Here is a 19,462-nt window from a genome sequence, read left to right on the forward strand (position 1 = left end):
ATAATCCTAAAATCAGGCAGGGGATACTCCTAAATCAGATTAAGCGATACTCCAAAATCAGGTAAATTGTCTGCCTAGCTTTTTTTTTTCCTACGGAAAACGGGACTAAACATGCTGACAATTTGATCTTCTGTTTTAAACCGTACTGTGACATTGATTCACAGGATAACGTTAGGATCAATTATAAGAACTATCCAAAACATGGTATGAATATATGGTATGGATAATCGTAAAATTTTGTTATTTGCCTTTCTTGCGGTCTCCACTAAAGATATGTTCTGGTCTAGTTCCACTGAAACTAATAGCTATCCGCTCAGTCTCACAACATATGTGAAAAGTCCCGCGCGGGGAAAATAATTGTTTTAGCTTATTATCGGACAGAAAGTGAGTCCTCGACTGGACGAGTCTGCACCTTGAGTTTTTCACAGTCATACAGAATCTACTTATAATGATTTTGTCATATTAGAAGTGGTATGAATTGAACGAATACATGTCTTCTAAGTAGGTTTTAAAGTGAAGCCAAGATACATACGGTGGAAGATTATATCACGGGCGGAGAAGGACCCCCATAAAATACAGTAAATGTATGTAATTCAGGCTGTGAGGGGGCTGTGAAATGCACTCTACGCCCGCGATGTAGTCTTTTCCTCAAAACGCGCCATTTAATCACAAACTAAGTCTGTTATTCTTTATACTTCCAGTTGGCTGTATCTTGAAGCAATCCTACACGAAACCAAGGCCGAAGAGGTTGGATTTCTGACCATCAAGGACAAAGGGAACAACTTTGAGACGACGTTTGGAGACATTTTATCTCAATAATAGACATTATTTATGATTGAAGTTTAAAGATTAGCTTTTTGAAAAAAATATGTTTGTAACCATAATAAATTAAATTGATTTTAAGTGAGTGCTCGTTTCTCGATTGAACGGGTTCAAAAATTAAATATAAGTCAAGAGTAGAACGCGAACTTGACAAAAGCATGGCCATAACCATAAACTTTGGTAGATTCAGATAGTAATTTTATTTTGAAAGAAAATATTCATCTTTAGATTAAATTATCATTTTCGTTGGTGATTTAACCGAGCTTAAAACAAAGCGACAATGAGTCGTAGATTTCTGTAAAAAGTATGATGGCTTAGACCAACCCTACTTCTTCCCCTCCATTCCTATAATGGAAAAAAACCGAACGAACTAAAATCGCCGTGTATACTCATCTCAGTGACTCAAGTAAAAACACCATTCCCCACTGAATCGCTTTGAAGCAATTATTGCGCAAATCAAATCAAGCTCGAACATACAGCTAATGTCAAAGACGAATGCGGTTCACTCTAAGCGCACAATATAGTATATGGCAAAACAAAGCAGATATGTTTTTTAAGCTATGGTCTTCCTGTGTTATGTCTAATTCCTGTATGGGCTTCTGTGGTAGAGTGTTTTGCGCATGTCTGCTACGTGGCCGGTGTTACAGTGGAGAATTTCTCAACGTTTCTCGACATTTTCGCACTTTCTTCTTCCTTGAAGAGACGAAAATGACCACTTATCAAGACTATATCAACCAGAATGAAGACCGAGATGGCGTACGATTCAGCTGGAACGTTTGGCCATCAAGTCGACTCGAAGCGACGAGAATGGTTGGTGAAAAATGACCTCAAACTTGGTTGTTGTTTTGATGATTCTTTACAAAAATGTCGTCTTTCTTCCTCAGGTTGTTCCTGTTGGTTGTACGTATACGCCGTTGAAAGAAAGACCTGATCTTCCTCCTATTTGTTATGATCCTGTACTGTGTTCTCGTAACAGCTGTCGAGCCGTATTGAACCCATTTTGGTATGTAGTTGATACTTATGACAGCAAAATGAAGTCTTTCTTCCTCTGACGTGTCTGTTATACGATTTCTTTACTCATTCCTTATAACTTTTTTTTATAGCCAAGTGGACTACAGATCTAAAGTTTGGCATTGTAACTTTTGCTTCCAAAGAAATGCTGTAAGTATTTAATACATTTATTAGTCCAGACTTACTACATGTAATTTTGACTTTCCAGTGTACACCTACTCTAATATATTTCCCAAGAGAACAAGATTCTTTGTTGAGTTGTATCCATATTCATGTGTCATCTCGTTTGCAACCATTAAACAAAGAAGTAATACAGTTGTACTCTTTGGAATCACACATATTCTGTATTTTTAGAATAAAGGAAAGAAACATTATAGTTTAGGTTTTGATGAATCATCCGTCCTGTCTTTATATGGATATAGATATTTAATGTATATGATTAATACTCACTGTTTGTTTTCTGTTACAGTTCCCACCACAATATGCAGGCATCTCTGAGCAGCACCAGCCAGCAGAACTGATTCCACAGTTCTCTACTATTGAGTATACCCTACAGGTAGGATGAGCTCTTGCATATGCCAATGGAATGAAATTGTCATTATTACACCTATTTCCATTACTCCACTACTACAGCCCAACACTTCATTCAATCAACTCAGACATTTAGAAATTTGATTGACGGAAGCCAAAAACCAAGTTGCTATATTACACAACATCTATAATATTGTAGTTATATGTGTAGCGTAATTACGAAAGTATTGCATATATAGAGATTATCACGTGTTAAGAGCTTGGTATTGTTTTTATTCAGGAGTTTCCATGTAATATTGCGAATGAGCGATATCATATGGAAAACAAGTGAATAAAAAAGATATCGAGCTCTTAACATGTAATAATTTTTTATTACACATTAAGGGTCGATACGATGACAAGATTTATAGTTTCCAGTTTGTCGTAAAGTGATATCTTAGGACTTCACTGATATGGTTTTTATTCACGGCTTCTATTAAACAGATATCGACCCTAAATGTGTAATAAGTACATTGTAGTTATAGTATAACCATTGTATCTATGGCTTGGGCACAATATTTTAAAGTGAGTTAATGATATTAAATAAGCAAATGGGTTTTTTTCTGCAGAGAGGAGGTACCCCTGGCCCTTTGATCTTCTTGATTGTACTGGATACATGCATGGATGAAGAAGACTTCCAAGCAGTCAAGGTTAGTTTACAATCGAATACATACTGTATCACAGGTTTTTTATTAAGGGTTGGAGGTCAGAGAATGCTCCAGCAGCTGATAAAATTCTCAGCCTTAAACTACCATGATCTTCTCCAGTTATTCCAAGTGCTATTGCACTTGTATCAGATGATCAGTGTAATTTTCAATCCAGGTCCTGAGACCTACATACAGTAACTGCTCAAATTTAGGTCCAAAGCATCATCTTGTGTGTGTCAATCAATATTTAGGAACCTCTTGTTAGCATAAGCAAGTAATTGAGTCTGGGGACACATTTGTGTCCCTAAGCATGGAGTTGTGGGTGCCAATAGATATACAACTGTAACCATAACTTACATGTATAAAGTTCTCTGTTTATATTTCTTGATTTAGGAATCACTCCAGATGTCATTGAGTCTTATGCCTCCGAATGCTCTCGTTGGTCTCATTACATTTGGCAAAATGGTAAGTTTCATAAACTGTACCTTTCTAATAAAAAGTGATGTCAACTACAATAGGACATTTGCATGATGGCGTCATTTGACTCCCACTACCATGATGCTTCGCGAATGTTCTTTCTTATTTAAATTTATATTTCCTCATGAGAATAGTAAGACAATTGGTGTTAACTAACTGAACAAAAGAAAGTGTGCAAGGGAGTCTGGTAGTAGAGGTCAGTGACGCCATCATGCAAACGTCCTATTATTGCTTACAGCTTTGCTATATGATATTTAGACCCCAAATATATACTTACTCTTTATACCTGACTTGCACAGTCTTTTCTGCCAACTTCAGACCATCATAAGTCTCAGTTGTCCCCTCGCCACCTCCCCCCTCCCCCCCCCCTCCCCACACACACACATTCATCCTTTCTCCAGCTGTTCCTTGGTTCCTCAATTCCATTTACCATGATTAATATGTTTCAAATTCTACAAAATAAAGCATTATACTTGTTCCTCAGGTCCATGTTCATGAACTTGGCTGTGAGGGATGCTCAAAGAGTTATGTGTTCAGGGGAACAAAGGACTTGAGTGCCAAACAGATTCAGGTATATAAACAAACCTTGGATTTTAAAACACAATGTCATCCTTTAGATAGGAAATACAGTAGATCAGTTTTCGTATGAAAATAAATGGAGGTTTTTCTTATAGGACATGCTTGGTATTGGAAGTAGCGCAAGGGGACAGCCAGGTCCAAGGGGTGCTGGTGGACCAATGCCGCACCAACCACACCAACCACATGATGCCTTCAACAGATTCCTCCAGCCTGTCCACAAGTGCGACATGAGTTTGACTGACTTACTGGGTGAACTTCAGAGAGATCCCTGGCCAATAGCAACTGGGAAGAGACCTCTGAGGTCTAGTGGGGTAGCTTTGTCTATTGCTGCTGGGCTTTTAGAGGTTAGGACTCTTAATGAGATTTTTCCACACGGCAGCCATGTTTGTTTAAACTGCAATAGATTCCATTTTGCATGGCATCGCATTTGAGTACTTGAAAATAAATTTTATGCATATTAAACAAAGGTTTTTATTCTCATGAGAATAAACATGGTTGTTGTATGATAAAGGGCAATTAGTATAAGTATGAGTGATTCTTTGGATCTCCTTTTCAACGCCTGCCTTTAAATTATGTAAGGAATAGACCCCCTGCATGTGATGTCAAAGCAGCTCAATTTATAGGACAAAACAAAAGATTTTTAATCTCAAGAGAATTGGAAAGCTATTGTTATGCCCTCCAAATAGCCCACTTCCGAGATATGCACAAAGGTTTCAGTATGAGGCTATGTGCTAAATTAAATTAATTCTTACCACCTGTCACGAATGACTGAGCATTTAGCACTTAGCCTCATACTGAAACCTTTGTGCATATCTCAGAAGTGGGCTATTGAGCTGAAGCATTTGCCAGTTGATTTCTCCCTTCCCCTCTCTCCCTCCCCTCCCCCTCCCTCCCTACTGGACAAGGACACAGGACATACCACACACCAGCCTTGGATCCTACACGTACAGTGTATCTACTACTTTTAACATTTACAGAATTAACTTAAATTATAGTCCCAAATTATCTAAACTGTTAATCTCACGTTGTGTTGTTCTCAGTGCACATTCCCCAACACAGGAGCAAGAATCATGCTGTTTATGGCAGGCCCTGCGACACAGGTAACTACAACTCTGCAGATCAGTTTGCATCAGTTAGTCAATCTTTGCTTATAACAATTGAATTCAACTATACTTTGTTTTTTATTAGGGTCCTGGTATGGTTGCTGACAATGAGTTAAAGAACCCAATGAGGTCACATCATGACCTTGAAAAAGACAACGCACCACATGTCAGGAAAGCTATAAAGGTGTGTTGACGCTCTCTTGAAAAACTTTGAATTAAGACCATAGTAGTCATAAGCATTTGAAGTACATGTAGCTGGAGAACAAAGTGAGGGAGGCATCTTAGTGGACCTTAGTTTTGTACCACAGAGATGTGTTTTAACTCATAAAGAATGCTTTAAAAGTGAAGGGGTCACTGGTGCCTTAGCAGAAGTGTACTTGCATCTCACCTCTTAGGTCTCAAGTTAACTTTCTGGACCAGGCACCACATGCAAGTGGAGTTTATCAGGGTCTTTTCCTTGCATCAAAGGGTTCTTTCCCTTTTCCTGTGATCTGTGAGTTAGCTACAGTATGCTACATCACTTGTATGGAAAAACAACTTCCAGGTCCAAAGCGAAAAGCATTTCTATAAAGATTTTACTTACTTTTTCTTCATCATAGGATTTGTTGTTCAAAGTTTCATTTGTTTCACGTAAAGATTAAATCATTGAGAACATTTCCCTCTTTATTTTAGTAGTTCCTTTGAGCAGTTGGACCTGGAAATACTGTAAATCACAGCTTAACAACTCTATAACTTTAGCATTAATTGTTCAATGATTGTTTGTTGCAGTTTTATGACGCACTCTCTAAACGTGCCTCAGATAATGGACACGTCATCGATATATTTGCCTGTCAGCTGGATCAAACAGGCTTACATGAAATGAAATATTGTCCAAATGCTACAGGGTAAGTCCTGCTTTTACAGTATGGAATGTTGCGCCATAGACCTTTTCTGAGATAGTGATTATGGTGCATTGTGGTCTAAATTTGGTACGAACATCTTTTGTCCATCATGCCTTATATGGTGTTGTTTGTACTGAACCTAGACCACAATGCATCATATTTATCAAACTCAGAAATGGCCTGTGTATGTTTTAATGATACGATGTGTCACGCCATGCTTTTTGATGACACAATGTATGTTTGCATAGATCATGTTGTGACATACTTCAAGGTGAGATGATTCAATTTTGAAGCTTGTGGGGGGAGGGTGTAGTGTCAAAAAAACCACAAATTTTCACCAGTGCAAGCTCAGATTTATTTTTGAACCTAGTGTTTATCGTTAGTAGAGTGGCATATCACTTGTTCTGACAGTACCTTAATTACCTGCTTTCCCCTCAACAGTGGTTACATGGTGATGGGAGATTCATTCAACACAGCGCTGTTCAAACAAACATTCCAAAGAGTATTTGCTAAAGATGTGCGTGGAGAATTTAAAATAGCCTTTGGTGGAACATTAGAAGTCAAGGTTAGAAGAAATTTCATTTTTCTTGTATTGTGGAAATATGCATTACTCTTAATGAGGTTCTAATTTTCTCATGATATTTCTTCACATTTTGATATATGTCTAGACTTCAAGAGAATTAAAAGTATCGGGTGCCATAGGACCTTGTATATCGATGGATCGTAAAGGACCAAACATATCTGAAACAGTAAGTACCATGGATTACTTTACCGCCATGTGCATTGTTACGCGGCCACCCCAGACAAAAATTTACACGTGGGTGTGATTCAAAAGGTGCCAAAACTTGTCCATTGTTTACGAGTATTATGAGCCACACTCACCGGGCCTATCCGGGCCGATCCAAAAGCTTGTAAATGACATCAACATGTTTGATTGACAGCAGTCTATTGCAAAGTGCACGTCGCGATTATTGTCTGGGGTGGCCGTATAGCAATGCAAATGGCGGTAATTACCTTCCACCTACACTTGTCCCTTGAACTTGTCTATGCCTCCAGTTAAAATTGAAATATATTAGAAAATGTTTTCTGTGACAGTATAATTCTAAATTTACTCTAGAATCTCAGATTTTAAAGATATTTTTCTTTCTGTTAACCAATTCCAGGAAATCGGAAGTGGTGGAACTTGTGCCTGGAAATTCTGTGGCATGGACCCTTCAACAACTACAGCAGTCTTCTTCGAAATCGTCAACCAGCACACAGCGCCTGTCCCACAAGGTGGTCGAGGCTGCATACAGTTTATCACGCAATATCAACACGCAAGTGGTCAACAGAGGGTGCGGGTCACAACATGTGCACGTAACTGGGTAGATGCTACCAATACAGGGCATATTGCACTTGGCTTTGACCAGGAAGCTGCGGCAGTACTGATGAGTAGAATAGCTGTCTCCAGGTAAGAGCGGTCCTAATGATTTATCATGGTTTAAGATTTCATTATTCAATACTCTTTGAGAGAAAATTTCTTACGTTGATTCTTTCTGCTATCGTTTTCAGGGCTGAAGGAGACGATGGTCCAGATGTACTTCGATGGCTTGATCGCATGTTAATTCGACTTTGTCAGAAGTTTGGAGAGTATCATAAAGATGACCCAAGTTCGTTTAGACTCACAGAGAACTTCTCCCTCTACCCACAGGTATGTGACAATATCAACTGTCTATCTGTTGTGACAGCACTGTGACATCACTGTTTTCCAGTATTGTAAATCGATGTGCAGTCATCTTGGGTCTGCTTTGATTTTGTACCGTGACCCTGCCTTGCTCAAGATGATGATAGGGTACCGTACTTTACTAATGCTGTTCTTCTGTATTTTGTTTTTAGTTTATGTTTCATTTAAGAAGATCACAGTTCTTACAAGTGTTCAATAACAGTCCTGATGAAACGGCATACTATAGGTACCTAAATACTCATCATTTTAAGCAAGAAACCTACGGCTCTTACTGTATTATACTTCCATTTAGCCTTTCTCACTTTACCTCATAGCAGCTTTGTCTTTAAGGCCAACCTCTATCTCTGCACTGACCTCCTGCGAGATAGCAAGTATCTCCCACTGCGATAGCGAGTGTGTTTTAACACAAGTCTGTCCATAGCACACACTAGGGGCCACTGGTTTGAACTTGTGCACAGTAGACAAGAGGTTGGCTTCTTTTCTTCCTTCGTTTCCGCATCAAAGCTGATGAACTTCTTATTTGATTCCTTCCACAGACATATACTAAACCGTGAAGATGTGACAAATTCCTTGATCATGATACAACCGATCCTTTACTCGTACTCCTTCCAGGGACCACCAGAGGTATTACAGCATAAAATACACTCACCTGTGTGTTAATAACACTTTGACCTCAATCTTTCATTATTTTTATATTTATCTTTTGTTTGTCTGACAGCCTGTTCTCCTGGACTCAAGCAGTATCCTAGCAGACAGGATCCTACTACTCGATACATTCTTCCAAATTCTCATCTATCATGGCGAGGTAATAGATATACGCAAAAATAGACAATTCAAATGTTGGAAATACATCCTAAGTGGATAAGCAGTAACCTTGCTCGTTGTGATTAATTAATACCTTACCGTGACTGTGCCGGGTTCAAATTAGCTGTCTTTTGTTGAGGACAACTATGATATAACTACTAGTAATATTTCCATCATCGTATCTGATTTGTACATTATGTACAGTAAAACATACATAGGAAATAAATTGTCAGAGGACTACAGCAGAACACTTGTGCTGACTCTCAAATGTTCTTGTACCGGCACTCAAAACAGAAAAAAGTTTTCATTCACAAAAACCTTATGATTTTTTTTCACATTTTTCCTCAGACCATCGCTCAGTGGAAGAAAGCAGGTTATCACAATGACCCTCAGTATGAAAGCTTCCGTCAGTTAATCCAGGCTCCGATAGATGATGCTGGTGAGATCCTGCAGGTTCGCTTCCCCATGCCGAGATATATTGAAACAGAACACGGAAAGAGCCAGGTAAGCCATGCATAACTACGAATGGTGCATTGTGGTCTAGCTTGGGTACAAAGATCTTTTATCCATCATTGTGTTGTTTGAACCCAAGGTAGATTAAAATGCATCATGTTTATCGATTTCGGAAAAGGTGTATTGTGTAGCCACTATTTTTACTCGTACCATGCCATATATATAATCTCCTCAAATATACGAGGTTTTCTGACATTATTCCTGCCTCCCTTCCGTCAAACTGTTACAAACAAACCAATGGTACGTCATCAAATATGGCGGTGGTGACATCACGTGAACGTCATCAAATATGGTGGCGTTGACGTCACAAATACGTGAAGAATAGACAAAGGATAGTATTGTCATACTTCAATTTGTTTATTTTCCAGCAACGTTTCCTGCTATCGAAGGTGAACCCCTCGCAGACCCACAACAACATGATCGCCTGGGGACAAGACGCATCTGGGGCACCTGTCTTGACAGACGATGTTAGTCTACAAGTCTTCATGGAACATCTCAAGAAACTGGCTGTAGCCAACACCTCATAAGATAGCCCCTTGCTGGAAAAACTGTCTGTCTGTTCTTCGTTCGTCTTACTATCCTTAGCTACTCCAAAACCTCTGAAATTCGAACTCCCAAACTGTGCCCCACAATTAATAACGCTTTTCATACGATTTATAAAAGCTGGCTTAAAGATACCCTTGTGGAGTTTAGAACATAGATTCCAATTTATTTTTTGCGGATATCGTTATACCCAAATCACTTATTTATTCCTGACTGGATGTCCTTAAAACAAGTTCTTTTGCACCAAGAACAAATCCTAGAAACACCACTTACACTACTTAGCTGCTGCGCTCTAACCGTACATTAGTTATCAATGCTTTAGATATTCTCAGACTTGTCCTGCCTTACAGTTCAACCAAGAGAAAGTGTTTTAAATTTTCTCTTTGTTTATTCCATAGTTTTTCATATACCTAATACCTAAATAAAAGTCCTCACAAAAGAAATTTATTAATTGTTTAGTTGGATGGAAATAAATGAAAAGTAATCAGATAAGCAGAAACGTCATGCGTTATAAAATTTACCCGTTCAAAACAGAAATATTTACGATCAGCAACTCGTTTCTTACTTGCAGCAATTCGTCTAATATGAAACAATTCGTCTAACATGCAGCAATTCGTCTAGCATACAGCAACTCGTTTCTCAGTTATTTGGTGCAACTCGTCTAACTTGCTGCAAGACGTATCTTCAACCCATCTGCAAACTCAAACTCAAGCTCAAAGGAAAAGATTTTACTGTCGTTTCTTTTTTATCTGCTTTAAAACTTTGTTCTTTTTCGATAGAGAAATGCTTGCTCCACCAGCATCAAGATTGACTGCAGAATCACCTTTCTTTACAACGGATCTGACGACTCCATCAACACTAACAGTAAAAGATGGGTCATTTTGTTTACTGATTCCACTAATGATCGATTTGGCCTGGGCGTTGGCCGCCTGGCCCAATACAGACTCGGCCAGTGCCTCACTAGCTTGTAAAGCAGGAGAAGCAAGAGGTAATCCTGGAAAACCAGGCAAAGAAAAACCTTGTTGTTGGTTCATAAAAACATTTTCAAAACCGGTCAGTCCTGTTGCACCAGTCAATCCTGTTGCACCAGTCAAACCTGTTGCACCAGTCAAACCTGTTTCACCAGTCAAACCTGTTTCACCAGTCAAACCTGTTTCACCAGTCAAACCTGTTTCACCTGTCAAACCTGTAAGGTACATCATGTTCATTTGATTGGCTGCAAGCAAAGGTGCATCTATTCCTTGAACCGGAGATGTAGGTGAATTTAAATACATAGACTGGGTTGGTTGTGCGGCTATGTCCAGTACAGGTACTATACCAGCAGATGGCGTATTATATGGCACTAGTCCAGGCATCATTTGGTACATTGGCATCTGGTTATAACCAGATTGTCTGTACATCGGGAAATTCTTTTTTCCAAATTTGATTCCATACATTGCAATCGGCCCAAAATCTGCTTGACCAGCTTTGGTATCATACAATGGAAAGTTCTTGAAACCGGTTTTTCCTGTTTTTGTCCTGTACATTGGAATAGGCACATAACCTGCTTGACCGGTTTTGGTATCGTACATTGGAAATTTCTTGAAACCTGTTTGTCCCATTTTTGAACCTGCCTTTGCAGGTTTTGTCCCGAAGGCTGGAATCTGCGCAATGTCGGCTTGTCCTTTTGGATCATAAAACAGAATCTTAAAACCTGTTTTACCAGTTCTATATTGATAGAATGGATTTGGCCCGTTGACGACAGTCTTGTGGTTCATTTGCTGGGCCTGCTTCTTGGGGTTCTGTTTTCCAGGTTGAATGCTCTCATCAATAAAGTGCTTCCCTGGGGGGAGGTAGAAAGGATGTTTTAACCACTGGCGATGCTTCTGTTTCTGCTTGTCTTTGGGTTGTTTGCCTGTGCCGGAAAAAACATGATATCTTTAGTCCAATCAACGTTCTTCCATTAATGCTCTATTCATATGGCGAAACGTTGTTCGAAAATAGAAATATAATAAGCAAAAGTTGCTTGATATACTGCGAGGATCAGCTCAATTTGATACACTACAACCGCAATACAAATATATAGTTGATATATGATTCTCATATACAGAAATATAAATGTTGCTCTTTCCAACAACAAAAAATATACCAATAGCAAAAGTATTTTGACTATTTTTTTAACAAGACATGAAATATTTAAGACTTCTTTAAAATATTCTAAATTTAGTTCTAGGTAAAATAAATATTTGTTGTTCAAGAACGACGTCCACTGTTTTACATATTTTCTGCCGAGGCTTAGAATGTGCATTTATAGGAGTGTATCGAATGATGGTATAAGAGATCCGTGATAAAACTAGCTGGTACTTCAGATGTGTATTTATAAACACTAGCTCGTCTTACCTTTTTTCTTGGTGTCTGTTGCCACCAAACAAGTAGACATCAGCAATAACACTAGCAGACGCATGACAAACATCTTACCAAAAACACATCAAATTCTGATCATTTAGAAAGACAAATTTTCAATACGAAATTAAGGCTTTTTAGACTAATCCATGGAATACATTTGAAATCAAAGTTTCTTCCATATCAAAGTCGTAGACAATGATATTCATGGTTCAAAATGACAAAATATAAACATAGGAAAACAGGTAGAATGATAGGGTTTCAACAGGTTCGTTGAACTGAATTATGATCAGACAGGTAGCGCTGACATGGGTTGATTTTAGACAATTTTGACTCCGTTTTCTTTGGGAATTAAGTTGATTTTAAGGTTCACTATTTGAAGCCATGCAGGTTTATTCAGTGGGATATATTTGAAAACACATCGAAGCTGTCAGGTCAAATCCAGGGGTGTAGCGAGGTCACGGTGTTAGGAGGGGGAGGGCCGAGGTACCATTTTCCCGCCAATACACACGCGTACGCGTTTCATTCTTTAGAGTTTCCCGCCATATCAACGAGTTTAGGAAAACATTTGTGGGGGAGGGGCGCTGATCGAATCACAACAATATGTTACTATACATAGTTATGCAGACCCTTCCCTGGTAGTTAAGGATATCGTTTTTTTCCTCACTCCCGCTATTTTCATTTCTATTGTTTCATTTTTAAACCGACCGGAAGGAGAGATCTGTTTACAGGGTACTTCAAACGCTTCTTCTCAACTTTGCACTTTTTTAGCAATGAACTGCATCCAATGATTTTATTTGAGTTTTTAACCTATCTAAACTCCTCAAGAGGTCCTCAACCAAAAGATGCGCCAAAAGAACTAAATGAGATGTACTAGATAGTTTATCATAGTATTCTTAGGTTACACTACCCTGGTCCCAGAGGGCCGACGATTTTTCTCCCGGCCACGTACATTTTGAGCGCGAAATCGTCGAGCCTCTGGGACCTGGGTAACGTTATACCACCAAACCTCACTGAAAGCCAAGACTCACAGTATCTCTACGTCCGCTTCAAAGTAGAACTATCCAAGAAAAGATACCTTAGCAAAACTAGCAATCGATGCACACAAAAATCCCATTACAGACATGCCCAAACCATAAACAAGACTCCTAGGCGCCGCCGATGACACCGCTGATTCCTCAAGCATGCGCACTACCCCTTTTCCTCTTGACAAGCTCAATTTCTCACCAGTCTTCACTCCGTATTTTTTACCATCTTTCACCACTTCCAAATATGGAGCTATTTCTTTCCTAGCCAATAACGTGATCTCAACACCATCTGACGTAATAGTGAATTTCAATTGGTTACCAAGGTAATGGACTCCAGTAATGGTCATCTTTGTACTTTTGGGGGGTAGGGTGGGGTTGAATTCTAGGTGTCCTTCGCGAAGGCGGAACCCTCCATATCCGTAAGTGATGGTTTGTAGGAATCCTCCAGCACCGGTGATAAAGTTGACTGCACCCTTCATGTTCCGCTGTTCCACCCAAACCTTGTAACAAGATGGCAACAAAATGCATTTATTAAAGGCGCGATTACATGAAGCAATTTTCTCTGCAACTTGTCTCGAAAGAGCGTTGCGACACAAGTTACATGGAGCGCATTGCAGCGCGTAACCTACAGCGCGATTTGGAAACATGTTGCGAGACAAGTTGCAGCAATTGTTTGCGTCTCCGTTGCACCGTGTAAACACTCATGCAGCTGCAGAGTTGCAAAGGAAATTGCTCCGTGTAATCGCACCTTAATTTGGTCTTAAATTTCAATGAATGCTTTCGCCCTGTCTAGGGATCGAGCTCGTGACCTCAGGGGTGAGAGACAATTGCACTACTGCTATATGCCCTATAGTTAGGCGTTGTTTAAGGAGTTTATCAGCCCTTAACCTACCTTGAAAGGTCCTACAATATTCTCGAAGTTTTTCATGAAGGGTTTCTCAGCACGTTTCTCTTCGCCAAGTTCCAGCCAACCAATAGCAAACATGGAGTGGGTCATAGCGGGTCCGTTTGGATTGGTAATGTCTTCATAAAAATTTAAATCATTAGAACGAACCTGGAAGAAAAGTTAAAGTGAATTAATTATATTTGGCGCAAGAGGTTTGTTCATACTCGTTTTCTACTTATTTTCAAGAAGAAATTTGTCGAAATTCCATGTACGAATGGCAATGAATTGCAGTGCCGGGTTGCATTGTGGGATACAAGATGGCGGGGCTTTCTGATGTCGCCCCCAAATTCAGCCGTACCGTGTCTTACCATAGCCGTAATTACACGTTGTAATTGGTTGAATCACTGGAAGACAATGGGAATCCATTTTAATATTACGGCATGTCGTACCATGTACAACATGTGTAAATATTTCCATGTATAAAAAGAACATGATTCTCAAGAAAATGTCATGTGGTCTGACTGTGGGCAATTTGCAAATAAAGATCTATTGACGCACCTTCTTGTCCATGTCGTACATCAGTGGGTACCCGATAAGGATTGTGTCTGCTTGTTTCACACTGATGTTCAGGTTATAGCCTTCATATTCAGGATGATACTGCTTCTTCTCGTCAAACGGGATCAACATCTTTTCAGCTATCTTTGACCATTCCTCGGGCACATCGTGTCCAAGCATTTTTCCAACCTATTTTGAGAAATTTAAATGTTTTGTTCAATTGGTTAAATATAACTACGCCAAATTCCTTAATTCCCAGTGATCGTAGAGGAGTGGCTTGGGGGGATGGGGTTACTTCTTGTTAAAATTCACTAAATTTTGGAGTGAATATCAAGCCGGGAAAAAATTGTCAAAAACCCAGATCTGGTGTCCAGAGTTCGATTATTAATACTAATCAGTTGTCATGGTAAATATTATCAACCTTACCTTAGTTGCAAACTCTAAATTCAGCTTAGCAACAACGTTAGTGTAGACAGAGTTATTCACAGGGTATTGATATTCATCGGGTGGCATCACGTGATTGATGACGTATGTATCGCCATCACTTCGGTACTGCACCCTACTCGCCCAGTACTCGGCTGTTTGTCGGGCTATTTCGTATCCATTTTTTCGTAGCCAGTGGGTATCTTTGGTGGCGTACCAGTATAGCTTTGCGGCGTGTGTGATGTCTCCAGTGATGTGGATTTGACTCTTGCCGTATCGTTCCCCGGGTGATACTTGGAGTCCTGTGAGAGCACTCTCCCATGGGAACATGGCTCCTGTGAAAGAAATGTTCACCATGATATTAAATTCGGTACGTTATGGCTTGAAATAAGGTATAGAGGCTTTGCACTATCACGCGATGGCAGCCACGACAGGAAGCACAACAATAGAGTCTTTCACCCCTAGGAAGCTGAATTCTTTTTCATGTAAATGAGATTGAACCAGATTCAGTTGTTCCGCTGCTTCCTGTCATGGCTGCCATCACGTGATAGTGCAAAGCTTCTTTTAGATTCCTCCACCCATAGACTCGCGTTCAAGTGCTTGAGAATAAATTTAGCGGGTTTAAAGACTTGAAGTCAAGCTCATCACATGCAAGTCGGCTCAATAGAATGAATAAATAATCTCTGTCGGTAAATGCTTCACAGTCCATTTCTTTTCATTTTCACCATCAAAAGTAGTTTCAAAGATTTATCTTTACACTCTTTTTACACTCGTGGGTTAACGCTTACCTTTATATCCATATTTTCTAGCCACCCTCCTAGCACCGGGTAAACGATCGTATCGATACTTCAACGATGCTCTGGCAAGATCCGGGTGAAGCAATACCAAGAATGGATACATCCAGATATCCTGGTCCCAAAATGTATGCCCCATGTACTCTTCCCCGCCCGGGAGACCACCGGGACTTAACCCGTACGGCCAGTCAGCCCGGGTTGAGCTGAGGATGTAATACATACTGCCATAAACAGCCTGGGATAACTCCAGGTTGCCTTCGATGTCCACGGTGCTGCGGTTCCATAATTCTTCCCAAGTTTTCTTGTGTGTACTAAATAGACTTTTTTGAACCCTAAAAGACAAAACGAAAACACCTTTTTAGGGTAGTAGAGCAGTTTTCGTATGACTGTGAAAAGCTCAGTGCCGTAAGCGTGACGTGCCGTGACCGTGATGTTTTCTAGAATTTTAATAGGCTGATTTTTTCACGCGCAATATGATTGGTCTAAAAGTGCCGTTATCTTGGCGTGACCGTGTCCGCGCCGTGTTTATGCCGTGTTCCGGGTATTTGATTGGATGGAGAGTATTTGGAGAGATTGGAATTCTCGTGCAATGTGATTTGTCTGGCGTATCCCTTGCTTTGTCACGACCGTGTTCGTGCCGTGAACTTTTCACAGTCATACGAAAACTGCACTAATGTTTTTCCATTTCAGCCCACGTGTCATTCTCTTGAGAATAAGATCCTTTGTTTGAATTGCATCCATATTGATGTGTCTTCTCATGCACAACCGTTAAACAAAGCAATGATACTCTAGGTAATGACACGTGGTCTGACATGGAAAACCATCACGCCCAAGGTTAAGAGGTCTATTGCCGGATCGAGATTTTTATAGAGAGAAAATCTAAGACTACTCAGCTGCAATATACCCACTTGATAGCATCACTCCATTGACTGACAGCCTCAGACAGAGGCGCAAACTTGGTATCGAGGCTTGTAGCAATAGCAGTTATGAAGTACCAATTCTGTTCGTCAGGTGATGCTGCTACATTTAACTTCGAAGGGATCTCGGTCCAGGCCATCGCGACCTCAGGGCGAAAACTTCCTTTCGTTTCCGTGATATTTACCTGGAAAATTCATTATGAATCAACATATTAGAAGAGTATCCTGCATTTCGTATTAGCCATTCCGAGGTCGAGGAGAAAGCTGGGTCGAGTTGACATTGCAATGTATTATGGGACTGTTTTAAGGGTAGATATTTCTAAAGGCCGGTTTAGACGGTACGATTTTCGCCTACAACTATCGCATACAACAATCTCGCGCCATCCTACAACTCGAGTCGTAGCGTGTAAATCAAGTCTACAACTTGCCTACGACAGACGCGAGCGTGTTGTATACGATAGTTGTAGGCGAAAATCGTACCGTCTAAACCGGTCTTAAGATGGCGGATATTTCGTCCCTTAAAACAGTCCACAATGCAATGCACTGACAACTCAATCCAGTTTTTGACTCCACTTCGGAATGGATAATAGAACGTTTTAACTCGTGTTTAACGAATTTAATTTTTGATTAATGAGTTGAATTTAAAAAAATAAAAATATGAGCTCTAAAGTTTTGTTTTTATGTACCAAGCCAAATTACTAGCGTTATCATCTCGTTCGATGCTTACACTTTTGTGAAAGTGCAATTAGAAAGGCATTCCCTTGAAATAAACTGCAAATCTAGAATATCCCGTGGCATGACAATAACGAATAGTAGATTGGGTGCCGCTTGGAAACAGGGCAAAGCATTTTGGTAGACAGGAATCAGTTACACAGTATTAAGAGTTGCCAGTAAAAACAGCAAAGTTTTTTTTCAGATATTTTTTAATTGAAAAATAAAAACAAAGAAAAAAAGCGGAGTAATAAAAGTTTGAGTAGGTGTAATGTTTAGGTCACCCATCCAAATACTAACCCTCCTCACTCGGGCTTGACTCAGCATCTTCGATGCCCAAGTTTTTATCCACCGAGCCACGGTTCCATATACTTAGCATAACAATGGCCGCAAAAACAGTGCACCGTATAGACTAGACTTTCTGACATAAATATTTCAACCGATTCCGTGCGTGGCAGAGATGGAAGGGATTAGCCGATATGGTCTGGGGGCCGGCTGGTCTCTCCCCTGATGCTTCGGCTAGAACATTTTCTTGCGTAATTCGTGCACCCAAGGGCAGAAGGATTTAATCGCCGTCAGGTCCGAAGTCCATACGCCGCCTCAGCTCTGCGGATGTCTCGGGGGTATGGCAAAGTGGGGTCGATTTTTTTTTTTAATTTCTGTCTTTGGGTTAGAACTGCATCGTATATCAATTAGATATCCAGATAAGATTTTCTTATTTTTTTAAAAGTCATACTACATCCCCATAACCTAATACCCTTTTTCTCCGTTTGTGCGCTCGATAAACCCTCCAATTTTAGACAGGGCAAAGCAGTTTTAGACCATTATTTATTTTTACACATTTTAAATTTACTACCTCTTTACTACTCCCTACCCAGCGATAATTTGCTCCTGATACACTATCCCTACCCCCGACAGGACATGTTTTAGTCACTAGTATCTTGTAACAAAGGTCAAGAGGTCACCAGACAAGTCGAAATTTTTGTGAAGCCAAAAACCGTGAAAAACTGCCAACTTTATAATATGCACTAAACGTAGCCTACGGGGGAGGGGTGGGGGCCTGTGGAGGCCACGCTAAACGTTGCACTCGATCGATCGAGTATTGTTTACTTTGGTTAGTTTTTCCTGCCTGTACGGCTCTACTAGATAGTTGTCTAACATCCAGAACACTTCTCTTACCTTTCCAAGAGCTGCTTTTAGTCCTTCTTCTACATCTACTTCAGTAAATTCGATATCCTTCGAGTCGTTTCCTCTTTTGTTATTGATCTCCAACGTGACTGGCATTCCCATATTATTTTGAACCGATATCTCTACCACAAGAATGTGCATGCGTGACCTGTGAGCGTAAACTCTCTGCTCAACCTCCAACTTGCTGGACTTAAACCAGTGGTAAAAAACTCCTTCCTTCACGTCCAATGCGTACGAATGCTTGCCGCTAATGCCAGCTACTTCGAACTCTATAGCGCACGTTGACGGGAGCCTAGCTCTGTGAGCGTGTTCGTAAAGATAAACTGGATAAATTTGAGTCTCTTTAGGGTTAGATTCACCGCTGAATACCCCAGACACATGAATGGAATCGCTGTATATTACCGTTCCAATATAGCCGTTTGCGACTGACGGCATGAAGTTTCCAGGTTCGCTGTTCTTTACCCAGACAACGCTAGTCTTTGTTGGAAGAGTTTCAGTGTAGAAACGAGTAGGACTTGCTTTCATTTCGGCCATTCTGACACTACGAGTGTATGTATTCGTTACTAGACAGCTAAGAATAGCAACACAGCTCACCACGTATGCCTTCATGATAGATAAGTCTTACGGTAGATTATCCGTGTCTGTCACGCTAGAGAATCACGCAGGCAAACTGCGACTTATAACTTCTCGTAAAATCTAGCCCTGAAAATGGCTGGGCAAACAAAGCAACGTGGAGCGGCGCTTATTACTGTTTACTTTGTATTTATTTTCTATTTCTGACGACAGCGTGATAACCGGGTTAATGGATAACAATGGAGATTCCGAGGGGAGGGGTGAGGGGAGGGGAGGGGTAGGGGACGGGAATAATTATTTCTAAAAAAATTAAAATTATTTAAAATTATAGC

The 19,462-nt window shown here is 40.1% G+C and overlaps 3 protein-coding genes across 3 annotated transcripts; 1 reads left to right on the forward strand and 2 right to left on the reverse strand.

Moving 5' to 3' along the window:
* Positions 1-1,432: 1,432 nt before the first annotated feature.
* Positions 1,433-10,165, forward strand: LOC116294867 (protein transport protein Sec23A). Its single transcript, XM_031702550.2, has 20 exons — positions 1,433-1,632; positions 1,707-1,825; positions 1,926-1,983; positions 2,303-2,389; positions 2,973-3,053; positions 3,444-3,515; positions 4,012-4,098; positions 4,202-4,450; positions 5,147-5,206; positions 5,295-5,393; positions 5,978-6,093; positions 6,532-6,655; positions 6,759-6,839; positions 7,254-7,540; positions 7,642-7,780; positions 7,966-8,039; positions 8,350-8,437; positions 8,532-8,618; positions 8,966-9,121; positions 9,499-10,165. Exons 1-20 carry the CDS (start codon positions 1,531-1,533, stop codon positions 9,655-9,657), a joined length of 2,325 nt encoding a protein of 774 aa, XP_031558410.1. The 5' UTR covers positions 1,433-1,530; the 3' UTR covers positions 9,658-10,165.
* Positions 9,838-12,120, reverse strand: LOC116294874 (uncharacterized). Its single transcript, XM_031702562.2, has 2 exons — positions 12,053-12,120; positions 9,838-11,567 (listed from the first exon to the last, which is right to left on the reverse strand). Exons 1-2 carry the CDS (start codon positions 12,114-12,116, stop codon positions 10,402-10,404), a joined length of 1,230 nt encoding a protein of 409 aa, XP_031558422.2. The 5' UTR covers positions 12,117-12,120; the 3' UTR covers positions 9,838-10,401.
* A 659-nt stretch (positions 12,121-12,779) lies between these two features.
* Positions 12,780-19,310, reverse strand: LOC116294905 (protein-glucosylgalactosylhydroxylysine glucosidase). The gene is made up of 7 exons (XM_031702596.2): positions 18,549-19,310; positions 16,650-16,843; positions 15,736-16,073; positions 14,951-15,282; positions 14,528-14,713; positions 13,976-14,137; positions 12,780-13,583 (listed from the first exon to the last, which is right to left on the reverse strand). The coding sequence occupies exons 1-7, from the start codon at positions 19,164-19,166 to the stop codon at positions 13,116-13,118; spliced, it is 2,298 nt and encodes a 765-aa protein (XP_031558456.2). The 5' UTR covers positions 19,167-19,310; the 3' UTR covers positions 12,780-13,115.
* Positions 19,311-19,462: the final 152 nt, after the last annotated feature.

The sequence above is a fragment of the Actinia tenebrosa genome, unplaced genomic scaffold, assembly GCF_029948245.1.
Source record: "Actinia tenebrosa isolate PJP-AT-01 unplaced genomic scaffold, QUT_ActTen_1.0 PGA_scaffold8__29_contigs__length_14323225, whole genome shotgun sequence".
In the NCBI taxonomy this organism is placed as follows: Eukaryota; Metazoa; Cnidaria; class Anthozoa; order Actiniaria; family Actiniidae; genus Actinia; species Actinia tenebrosa.